This window comes from Ambystoma mexicanum, chromosome 3p (genome assembly GCF_040938575.1).
Source record: "Ambystoma mexicanum isolate Mex_15411 chromosome 3p, UKY_AmexF1_1, whole genome shotgun sequence".
In the NCBI taxonomy this organism is placed as follows: Eukaryota; Metazoa; Chordata; class Amphibia; order Caudata; family Ambystomatidae; genus Ambystoma; species Ambystoma mexicanum.
In genome coordinates, this window is record NC_090925.1 from 18627395 (window position 1) to 18639542 (window position 12148).

At 51.7% G+C, this 12148-nt stretch overlaps 1 protein-coding gene across 3 annotated transcripts in view; it reads left to right on the top strand.

Annotated features, from left to right (window-relative positions):
* Positions 1–12148, top strand: part of LOC138580080 (alpha-2-macroglobulin-like) — a 551370-nt gene that overhangs the window by 402506 nt on the left and 136716 nt on the right. For all 3 annotated transcript variants that reach the window (XM_069650342.1, XM_069650343.1, XM_069650344.1), the window contains one exon: positions 4087–4170. In XM_069650342.1, the coding sequence (XP_069506443.1) occupies positions 4087–4170 (84 nt within the window). The remainder of the gene's footprint in view (positions 1–4086; positions 4171–12148) is intronic.

The following is a 12148-nucleotide window of genomic DNA, read 5'->3' on the forward strand; positions in this document are numbered from 1 at the left end:
AGTTTAATCATAAGCGAAGAAATTACTCTCATATTCATACAACAGAGGCACTTCCCTAGCCTCTCCATCACACTCTTTCTTATTTAGACATGTCGGCGCAGTAGCAGAAACTTGGCTCCTAAAGCTCTCTCCTTTAGTCGTGTTACGTCATCAAACGCACATCGTACAGGTTGGAGAGCAGGTGGATAAGTTGTGAAAGTCAAGGGAGAGATGAATACGCTTTTTCCTCCATTGTTACATTATCCAGAGTGTCTCTAACTCGTTTTATGCACTTGACCTTATTTCGATCTTGTCTTGCTATACGATGGTCGTGAATATGGGCGATGAGATTATCATGCGGACCTTGTTCTAGAGCCTTAATTTGGATGTTAAAAGGACCACTTAGAAGGTGATGGTCGCTGGTGATTTTCATCACCGCACAGATGTCAAACATTTGGGGGCTGAGCCCTAGGAAATCCCAAAAGGAATTCCCATATTTCCCCTCCCAGGTCGCTTTAGCTGGAATGCCTCCCGCTACATTACCATTTGCGACTCTCAGATCACGGATCTTAAAGAACTCCCTCCATCTCTTCCCATAAGTCCTACCCATTGAGCGCTCAGGTGACCCAAGCGTAGAAGTATCGAAGGCGCCCCTGCAATCTGCGTTTCGATCTCCCACCAATACAACATTCCCACCTTCAAAATCACTCATGACGTTTTGGCAAACATCCAAAACTCCCCACAAGAAGATCTCTAGAGCGGAAGATGAGGGGTTCCAATATACGTTGTTTACGAATAGTGGGTCTGGAAGAAATTTCCAATGAACTTTCGCTGCCACCAGCCTGTAGGTCTCCTTAGTAATCATTTCTATAGTTTTAGAATTTCTAATAAAAATGAACAGACCCCCTGAAGCCCAGCCTGTTTCACTGGGGGTTGCCAGTTGCTGTATAGATGTGAATCCATCCATATGAACAGGAAAGGAAGAGTGAGCTGGGTTTCGTGTAATAGGGTCATGTGGATGGCAGCGATCATACTTTTTACCTTATAGTTACCCTTAACATTATATTAGCCCCTCGTGTTCCACACCAGAATCTTAAGATTATCCTCAGATATAGGGCTAAAGGCCGTTGCCTCTCTCACCAAGTTTGTTAAAACTAGAGGATAAACTTCCTGGCAACCAATGACAGTCATGAGAGTCTTCCCCAGTCTTTGGTATTGGGGTGGGCGCAACCTATATCATACAACTAAAACCTAGCAGAGATTCGCCCTCCCAAGGTTTCTTCACAGAATTGTTGCGTGGCATTTGGTTTCCCGGATTGCTTAATGGGCATGGGATGAACTCATAACCCATCAATCTAAAATATTCTGTTTCAACCGTTATCATTTTTGCGACAATCTTTTAGGGAATCGTTAGTTGGACAACGTCAGTCTGCTTATCATTCAGAACAAAACTCTCCCAATATCTCTTGAACTAATTAAACGAAGGCAGGGGTTCTCATGCAAAAGTTGCAAAACTATTTGTCTGTTCAAAGTTACAGCTGTTTCCGGCTCCGGCATAAGTTCCAACCAGAAGATATAGGGAGAAGGTTGGTCTAGAAAGATTTCGAACAAGCTGTAGGCAGTTGATGTCCTTCGGCCACTCTAGGAGAATTGCCAGAACTCGTAGAGGGCAGTACACGCAACGACTGCGAGTCGGGCCTCACTGCTGCCAAGCTCGCGGCCCCCAATTGCTTTTCATACATGATGTTGGCATAGTTAACCATTGATGCCACCTTGTAATTATGAGGAAATGAGGTGCTTGGCCTGTTACACTGGGGTGCTAGCGAGGTCAAAATCTTCGGACTTGCATATGATAGTTTCAGGTGTATTTGGGAGACCTCCCCCACAGCACTATGATCCCAATTCGCACCCTCTCTTCCATCACAGAATTACTCAATGTATCACAGTCATAGAACAGATTTTTGAGGTGGGCTGGTAGCTTTAGCGCTCCTTCATATAACAGTCAATGGTCTACCCAATTAAGCCAAAGCAACCTCACCCTAAAAAGACGCGCTGGTGTGCTGAGCTCACAGAGTTTAGAACTTAGCAACAGACTACGGTTATCTGTATTGGAAGTCTACAAGCTACTAACGCTATCTGCTACCCTGTACGGCAGCAAACTTCGGGGGTCGAGGCAACTCCCACTTTAATAGTCATGGAAAATAAATGTCTGGAGAAGATTGTAAACTTACCTGCCAGCACAACAATGGTTCCCTTACTCAGGGAAGTGGGCGCTAAAACAATACACTTCGAGGCCCAATGCAAACCGCTCATTTTCTGGCCATCCCTGAGAATATGTAGGCTTCGACATTTAATACAGATAATAAGATGTTTTGGGACATTGTCCTACAAGTAGGCTGCAAAGAGGGAGAGAGAAGGAGGAGGCGAAGAGGAAAGTCTTGAGGAGTTTCCAGAATTTAAGGAGAGCCAGCTCAAGACGGAGAGAGGCGGGGAGGCTTTTCCAGAGGGAGGATAAAGATCTCCCTCCAAATCTCTGCTTGGAGAACCGGCTCACTCGCAGAAGGTTGGAAGTAGATGAGCGGAGGGCTCGGGAGGGACAGTATTTAGGTAGGCATTGTTTCAGATGGGTAGGTCCAGGCCCCAGAAAGCCTTGTGGACAATGCAAAGAGTCTTGAACTTAATCCTTGCAGCCATGGGGAGCCAGTGAAGGGATTTCAGCGCCGGAGAGATGTGGTCCCCGGGCTAGAGGCCAAGGATAAGTCTCCTGGTTCTGTTTTGGATGAGTTGAAGAGGACAGAGAGTAGAAGAAGGAAGGTTGAGAAAGAGGCTGTTGCAGTAGTCCAGCCTAGACAGGACAAGGGCTCTGGAGACGGTGAGCCTCTGGGGGAAAGTGAGAAAAGGTAGAATACCTCTGAGTAGGTGCAGTTGCTAGTGGGACTTTTTAGAGATGTCTGCGATGTGAGAAGAGAAAGCGAGAGTAGAGTCGAAGATGACCCCAATGTTTTTTGCCTCGTTGGTAACTTGAAGCGCAGGGCCAAGGGAGACTGGCCAGAGAGAAAGAGGGAAAGCGGGAGCAGGGGTCCCGATGAGGACAATCTCTGTCTTACTGGTATTGAGACAGAGGTCGTTTGCAGCACACCACGACTGAATTACGGACAGACAATCAGGTATGAGTGAGGAAGAGGCCAGGGGTAGCCTGAAGGAGAGCTGCGTGTCATCCGCGTAACACTGAAAGTTGGAGATGAAAGTGGCTATCCTACGAGCCAGGGGGGGCGTGTAGCCATTGAAAAACCAGCGGGATAGGTTATCTCCCTGGGGGACACCACACACAGAGAGAGTGATAGGGGAGAGAACGGACCCCAATTCCACATGGGATGGGCGGTCAGAGAGAAAGGAGGTTAGCCACGCCAGGGCCTGATCAGTGATGCCCAGGGTATCACGGAGACGCGCGATCAGGTAGTTGTGGTTTACCGTATCACAGGCAGAGGAGAGGACGAGTCGAATGAGGACAGAGGGAGTGTTAGAATCAAAATTTGAGTGCAGATCTTCACAGTTGTTCAGAAGAGCAGTTTCCGCGCCTCTGGATGCTAACATGACCTGTTAGGAGGATGCGGCTTCCAATGTCTGAACTCAGGCCTGGTGGATCAGAGCAAAATCAAGGCAGATGCACATTGATAAGGACAGGACTGTTGCCTGGTGGATCAGAGCGAAATCAAGGCAGATGTACATTGATGAGGACAGGACTGTTTTTAGACCTTCTCTTCCACATCTACTTCCCCTTCGGGCTTTTTTGATCTGCCTTTACTTATTATTTTTCTATGTAACAAGCTGTAATAAATCTCAATGATTAGATGAAAGGTATTTGAATGTATTCCGTACTTTTGTAATTTGTTCCTGTCTAGCAAAGGAGGTTTTTGCATGGTTTGTATTAGACTCAGGAAAGTTCCTGTTGATGTCTAAGGATTTTGTTATGTTGTACTTCTATGGGTTTTCTGTATCTGAAACAATGGTCTTATTGGCTCTCTCTTCTACATGGAATTACTTGTCAGTTGAAATGTTCTTTTCTTCCGGGAACATTAGTCTTTTTTTCTGTTTTCTTTGTTACAGGCAGCCCTGTATCTCAGTCCCTGGATTTGAAGCTACCTGCAAACATGGTGAATGGTTCCGCGAGGGGATTTGTGACATGTCTAGGTGAGTGCATGATGCTTGCAGTCTCGGGTGGCGCCTCTTTTTTGAGTCTCACACCAGTTGCGCAGCCAAAGATGATTAGCACTGTTCATGGGGCTCAACGGGGGGGATATCAATGGATCTCAGATCTGCAGACGATGGGCCTGGATCTAAGGAACTGGTTTGGGGCTCTGAGTTGTGCTCGCAGACGCTAACAACACATTGATTTGCAGGGCGCATCCTTGTTCGGCATTTTGTTGCCCCAATTGTGCTATTGATTACCAAAATCCCTGAAGATTCATAGAATGGAAATATCCTTTCATGAACCCATACGCTGCATGTCATGGAATATAAACAGCTACTTCCTGTTCATCACTGATACTCTGAGGGAGAGGGCCCATGGAATCCTTCACCAACCTGGGAGTTGTTCAAACTGATGCAATTACAGCTCTATTATACGCCACATAGGAGCACGCAGAGAGCCATGATAGGCTGTTCAAGAAGACGCAGCTCCATCACTGACCAATGACGCGTGCAAGGAATGAATAATTACTCCTACACCATGTCCCCTTTCCTCCATTATTAAGAGATGTTGTCCCCGGGAGGGGGAGGGATCAATGCATGAATTCAGTACATACATGGATTACCCCTGTTAGCTGGTGACCCTGGACACGTCCGTTTAGTTTATCATTCTTTCCTTCACCGCCACAGGTCCTAAACTGGGTGCAATTCTTACACTGAGAGCCTTGCATTGAAGGAAGTGAGTGCCGTTCCTTTTATTTACCCGGGCACACCAGGTGGGTGACTCATTTCCTGTGGGATCCAAGAACCCTTCCTTGGGTTGACAGGCTAACATGGCTTCTCCCGAAGTGCCGTCTGTACCGGATCCGGTGTAGGGATTGAGCAGCCTATCGCTGGGGCTGACCGTGATGCACTACTTCTGAAGACACCTCCCAGCCTTTGGACTGTGCGCAAGCCCTTCCACAAGGTTTCGGTCCGGTGCTTGACTGGAGAACCGTACACAGCTTATACACACACCTTTGACCATTTCAAAGGCTTCTGAACCAGCCAATTGGGCTTTCACACCGTGGACCTCACAGGTGATGCCCTTTCCTCAGCATCTGCCTCGTGTGAAATAGCAACCTCTCTCCTTGGACTGCACTCTTGACACTTCAGGCTTGCTACAGGTGAAGGTACACTGTTAAATGGCTGAATAGAGACTTGCTCGACCCAGAGATCCTTGAAAAAAAAGGATGAGGCTGCCCCCCCCCACCCCTGCCAGAGGCAGAGTGCCTAGTCCGAGAACCTATGCCAGGAGCCTTCGAGCTAGGGGGCTCTTCAACTGCTTACTTTGGGGAGACTATTCTCTTTGGATTTGAACCCCTTGAACTCCATTGGGCTCTTGGGGGTAATTGACTCTAACAGGCATAGAATCCTGGGAGGGGGCCTGGGGAATATTCTCTGCTGTGTTGGGTTCACGTTGTTCTGTGGAACCTCCCATATAAAGGACCTTTTTAAACAAGATCACGAGTGAAGCTAGGCCATAGCAAGGTTCCTCAGCTCTGTCACTGCCACCAGCTCCTCCATGGGTTCACTTGACCATGGGTCCAACGTCTCCTCTTCTTCCCGCTGTGTCCCCAGTGCTTACTCTTCAACTGGAAGCTCAGCCCCCCAGCAGTGGACTTGGGAGATGAAGAACCTTATCTGGGCAACTGGACTTTCCATGAAAGGGTCCTGACAGTGGTGGAGGTTTGGATCCCCAAGATCTGGCAGCACAAGGTACAGGTGCCCTGGCTGTGGAGTGCCCGCCATACCCGCAGAGACTGAGATAGCCATACTGGAAAAACCTTTACTGAAGACCAAAAGGATCTGGGAGACTCCGTAGTCACTGAGCCCTCTTACCAAGAATCTTCATGCAACATTCTGTATGCCTGCAGATAACATAGTCTGCCTGGCTTTTCATCCCCTGTACACTCTGTGGTGGTCATGGAGGCCTTAGCACAAGGCAGCCCTCCTTGCTCTTCTGCTCCCGATGCCCCTCTGAAGCCTTCAGACCTCCTTCCTCTTCTGCTCCCGATGCCCCTCTGAAGGCTCAGACCCCCTCCTTTTCTGCTCCACAAGCCCCTCTGAAGCCTTCAGACCTCCTTCCTCTTCTGCTCCACAAGCCCCTCTGCCTTCAGCCCTCCTTCCTCTTCTGCTCACCAACCTCCTATGAAGCCTTCAGACCTCCTTCCTCTTCTGCTCTCCAAGTCCCTATGAAGCCTCAAACATCCTTCCTCTTCCACTCCCCAAACGTTGATGAAGCCTTCAGACCTCCTTCCTCTTCCATCCCCAATCCCCTCTGAAGCCATCAGACCTCCTTCCTCTTCCACTCCCCAACCTGCTCTGAAGCCTTCAAACCTCCTTCCTCTTCCACTCCCCAGCTTCCCCTGAAGCCTTCAGACCTCCTTCCTCTTCCACTCCCCAACCTGCTCTGAAGCCTTCAGACCTCCTTCCTCTTCCACTCCCCAGCTTCCTCAGAAGCCTTCAGACCTCCTTCCTCTTCCCCTCCCCATCCTACTCTGAAGCCTTCAGACCTCCTTCCTCTTCCACTCCCCAGCTTCCTCTGAAGCCTTCAGACCTCCTTCCTCTTCCACTCCCCAACCTGCTCTGAAGCCTTCAGGCCTCCTTCCTCTTCCATGCCCCAGCTTCCTCTGAAGCCTTCATGCCTCCTTCCTCTTCTGCTCTCCAACCTCCTCTAAAGCCTTCAGACCTCCTCTAAAGCCTTCAGACCTTCTCTGAAGCCTTCAGACCTCCTTCCTCTTCTGCTCCCCAAACTCCTCTGAAGCCTTCAGACTCCTTCCTCTTCCCCTCCCCAAGCCCATCTGAAGCCTTCAGACCTCCTTCCTCTTCCACTCCCCAAACCTTGATGAAGCCTTCAACCCTCCTTCCTCTTCTGCTCCCCAAGCCCCTCTGAAGGCTCAAACCCCCTCCTTTTCTGCTCCACAAGCCCCTCTGAAGCCTTCAGACCTCCTTCCTCTTCTGCTCCCCAACCTCCTATGAAGCCTTCAGACCTCCTTCCTCTTCTGCTCTCCAAGGCCCTATGAAGCCTCAAACATCCTTCCTCTTCCACTCCCCAAACGTTGATGAAGCCTTCAGACCTCCTTCCTCTTCCATCCCCAATCCCCTCTGAAGCCATCAGACCTCCTTCCTCTTCCACTCCCCAACCTGCTCTGAAGCCTTCAAACCTCCTTCCTCTTCCACTCCCCAGTTTCCTCTGAAGCCTTCAGACCTCCTTCCTCTTCCACCCTCCAACCTGCTCTGAAGCCTTCAGACCTCCTTCCTCTTCCACACCCCAGCTTCCTCTGAAGCCTTCAGACCTCCTTCCTCTTCCACTCCCCAACCTGCTCTGAAGCCTTCAGACCTCCTTCTTCTTCCACTCCCCAGCTTCCTCTGAAGCCTTCAGACCTCCTTCCTCTTCTGCTCTCCAAGGCCCTATGAAGCCTCAAACATCCTTCCTCTTCCACTCCCCAAACGTTGATGAAGCCTTCAGACCTCCTTCCTCTTCCATCCCCCATCCTCCTCGTACGCCTTCAGACCTCCTTCCTCTTCGCCTCCCCAATCCCCTCTGAAGCCATCAGACCTCCTTCCTCTTCCACTCCCCAACCTGCTCTGAAGCCGTCAAACCTCCTTCCTCTTCCACTCCCCAGTTTCCTCTGAAGCCTTCAGACCGCCTTCCTCTTCCACTCTCCAACCTGCTCTGAAGCCTTCAGACCTCCTTCCTCTTCCACACCCCAGCTTCCTCTGAAGCCTTCAGACCTCCTTCCTCTTCCACTCCCCAACCTGCTCTGAAGCCTTCAGACCTCCTTCCTCTTCCACACCCAACCTCCTCTGAAGCCTTCAGACCTCCTCCCTCTTCCATTCCCCATCCTCCTCGGACGCCTTCAGACCTCCTTCCTCGTCCCCTCCCCAATCCCCTCTGAAGCCATCAGACCTCCTTCCTCTTCCACTCCCCAGCTTCCTCTGAAGCCTTCAGACCTCCTTCCTCTTCCACTCCCCAACCTGCTCTGAAGCCTTCAGACCTCCTTCCTCTTCCACTCCCCAGCTTCCTCTGAAGCCTTCAGACCTCCTTTCTCTTCCACTCCCCAACCTGCTCTGAAGCCTTCAGACCTCCTTCCTCTTCCACTCCCCAGGTTCTTCTGAAGCCTTCAGACCTCCTTCCTCTTCCACTCCCCAACCTGCTCTGAAGTCTTCAGACCTCCTTCCTCTTCCACTCCCCAGGTTCTTCTGAAGCCTTCAAACCTCCTTCCTCTTCCACTCCCCAGTTTCCTCTGAAGCCTTCAGACCTCCTTCCTCTTCCACCCTCCAACCTGCTCTGAAGCCTTCAGACCTCCTTCCTCTTCCACACCCCAGCTTCCTCTGAAGCCTTCAGACCTCCTTCCTCTTCCACTCCCCAACCTGCTCTGAAGCCTTCAGACCTCCTTCCTCTTCCACTCCCCAGCTTCCTCTGAAGCCTTCAGACCTCCTTCCTCTTCTGCTCTCCAAGGCCCTATGAAGCCTCAAACATCCTTCCTCTTCCACTCCCCAAACGTTGATGAAGCCTTCAGACCTCCTTCCTCTTCCATCCCCCATCCTCCTCGTACGCCTTCAGACCTCCTTCCTCTTCGCCTCCCCAATCCCCTCTGAAGCCATCAGACCTCCTTCCTCTTCCACTCCCCAACCTGCTCTGAAGCCGTCAAACCTCCTTCCTCTTCCACTCCCCAGTTTCCTCTGAAGCTTTCAGACCGCCTTCCTCTTCCACTCTCCAACCTGCTCTGAAGCCTTCAGACCTCCTTCCTCTTCCACACCCCAGCTTCCTCTGAAGCCTTCAGACCTCCTTCCTCTTCCACTCCCCAACCTGCTCTGAAGCCTTCAGACCTCCTTCCTCTTCCACACCCAACCTCCTCTGAAGCCTTCAGACCTCCTCCCTCTTCCATTCCCCATCCTCCTCGGACGCCTTCAGACCTCCTTCCTCGTCCCCTCCCCAATCCCCTCTGAAGCCATCAGACCTCCTTCCTCTTCCACTCCCCAGCTTCCTCTGAAGCCTTCAGACCTCCTTCCTCTTCCACTCCCCAACCTGCTCTGAAGCCTTCAGACCTCCTTCCTCTTCCACTCCCCAGCTTCCTCTGAAGCCTTCAGACCTCCTTTCTCTTCCACTCCCCAACCTGCTCTGAAGCCTTCAGACCTCCTTCCTCTTCCACTCCCCAGGTTCTTCTGAAGCCTTCAGACCTCCTTCCTCTTCCACTCCCCAACCTGCTCTGAAGTCTTCAGACCTCCTTCCTCTTCCACTCCCAACCTGCTCTGAAGCCTTCAAACCTCCTTCCTCTTCCACTCCCCAGCTTTCTCTGAAGCCTTCAGACCTCCTTCCTCTTCCACTCCCCAGCTTCCTCTGAAGCCTTCAGACCTCCTTCCTCTTCCACTCCCCAACCTGCTCTGAAGCCTTCAGACCTCCTTCCTCTTCCACTCCCCAACCTGCTCTGAAGCTTTCAGAACTCCTTCCTCTTCCACTCCCCAGCTTTCTCTGAAGCCTTCAGACCTCCTTCCTCTTCTACTCCTCAACCTGCTATGAATCCTTCAGACCTCCTTCCACTTCCACTCTCCAAACCTTTATAAAGCCTTCAACCCTCCTTCCTCTTCTGCTCCCCATCCCCCTCTGAAGGCTCAGACCCCCTCCTTATCTGCTCCACAAGCCCCTCTGAAGCCTTCAGACCTCCTTCCTCTTCTGCTCCACAAGCCCCTCTGCCTTCAGCCCTCCTTCCTCTTCTGCTTCCCAACCTCCTATGAAGCCTTCAGACCTCCTTCCTCTTCTGCTCTCCAAGGCCCTATGAAGCCTCAAACATCCTTCCTCTTCCACTCCCCAAACCTTGATGAAGCCTTCAGACCTCCTTCCTCTTCCAACCCCCATGCTCCTTGGACGCCTTCAGACCTCCTTACTCTTCCCCCCCAACCCCTCTGAAGCCATCAGACCTCCTTCTTCTTCCACTCCCCAACCTGCTCTGAAGCCTTCAAACCTCCTTCCTCTTCCACTCCCCAGTTTCCTCTGAAGCCTTCAGACCTCCTTCCTCTTCCACTCCCCACCCTCCTCTGAAGCCTTCAGACCTCCTTTCTCTTCCACTCCCCAACCTGCTCTGAAGCCTTCAGACCTCCTCCCTCTTCCACTCCCCAGCTTCCTCTGAAGCCTTCAGACCTCCTTCCTCTTCAACTCCCCAACCTCCTCTGAAGCCTTCAGACCTCCTTTCTCTTCCACTCCCGAACCTGCTCTGAAGCCTTCAGACCTCCTTCATCTTCTACTCCCCAACCTGCTCTGAAGCCTTTAGACCTCCTTCCTCTTCCACTCACCAGATTCCTCTGAAGCCTTGATGCCTCTTTCCTCTTCTGCTCTTCTGCTCCCCAACCTCCTCTAAAGCCTTCAGACCTCCTCTGAAGCCTTCAGACCTCCTTCCTCTTCTGCTCCCCAAGCCCCTCTGAAGCCTTCAGACTCCTTCCTCTTCCCCTCCGCAAGCCCCTCTGAAGCCTTCAGACCTCCTTCCTCTTCCACTCCCCAAACCTTTATGAAGCCTTCAACCCTCCTTCCTCTTCTGCTCCCCAAGCCCCTCTGAAGGCTCAGACCCCCTCCTTTTCTGCTTCACAAGCCCCTCTGAAGCCTTCAGACCTCCTTCCTCTTCTGCTCCACAAGCCCCTCTGCCTTCAGCCCTCCTTCCTCTTCTGCTCCCCAACCTCCTATGAAGCCTTCAGACCGCCTTCCTCTTCTGCTCTCCAAGGCCCTATGAAGCCTCAAACATCCTTCCTCTTCCACTCCCCAAACCTTGATGAAGCCTTCAGACCTCCTTCCTCTTCCATCCCCCATCCTCCTCGGACGCCTTCAGACCTCCTTCCTCTCCCCCCCTCAATCCCCTCTGAAGCCATCAGACCTCCTTCTTCTTCCACTCCCCAACCTGCTCTGAAGACTTCAAACCTCCTTCCTCTTCCACTCCCCAGTTACCTCTGGAGCCTTCAGGCCTCCTTCCTCTTCCACTCCCCAACCTGCTCTGAAGCCTTCAGACCTCCTTCCTCTTCCACTCCCCAGCTTCCGCTGAAGCCTTCAGACCTCCTTCCTCTTCCACTGCCCAACCTGCTCTGAATCCTTCAGACCTCCTTCCTCTTCAACTCCCCAGCTTCCTCTGAAGCCTTCAGACCTCCTTCCTCTTCCACTCCCCAACCTCCTCTGAAGCCTTCAGACCTCCTTTCTCTTCCACTCCCCAACCTGCTCTGAAGCCTTCAGACCTCCTCCCTCTTCCACTCCCCAGCTTCCTCTGAAGCCTTCAGACCTCCTTTCTCTTCCACTCCCCAACCTGCTCTGAAGCCTTCAGACCTCCTTCCTCTTCCACTCCCCAGCTTCCTCTGAAGCCTTCAGACCTCCTTCCTCTTCCACTCCCCAACCTGCTCTGAAGCCTTCAGAACTCCTTCCTCTTCCACTCCCCAGCTTCCTCTGAAGCCTTCAGACCTCCTTCCTCTTCCACTCCCCAGCTTCCTCTGAAGCCTTCAGACCTCCTTCCTCTTCCACTCCCCAACCTGCTCTGAAGCTTTCAGACCTCCTTCCTCTTCCACTCCCCAACCTGCTCTGAAGCCTTCAGAACTCCTTCCTCTTCCACTCCCCAGCTTCCTCTGAAGCCTTCAGACCTCCTTCCTCTTCTACTCCCCAACCTGCTCTGAAGCCTTCAGACCTCCTTCCTCTTCCACTCACCAGATTCCTCTGAAGCCTTGATGCCTCCTTCCTCTTCTGCTCCCCAACCTCCTCTAAAGCCTTCAGACCTCCTCTGAAGCCTTCAGACCTCCTTCCTCTTCTGCTCCCCAAGTCCCTCTGAAGCCTTCAGACTCCTTCCTCTTCCCCTCCCCAAGCCCCTCTGAATCCTTCAGACCTCCTTCCTCTTCCACTCCCCAAACCTTTATGAAGCCTTCAACCCTCCTTCCTCTTCTGCTCCCCAAGCCCCTCTGAAGGCTCAGA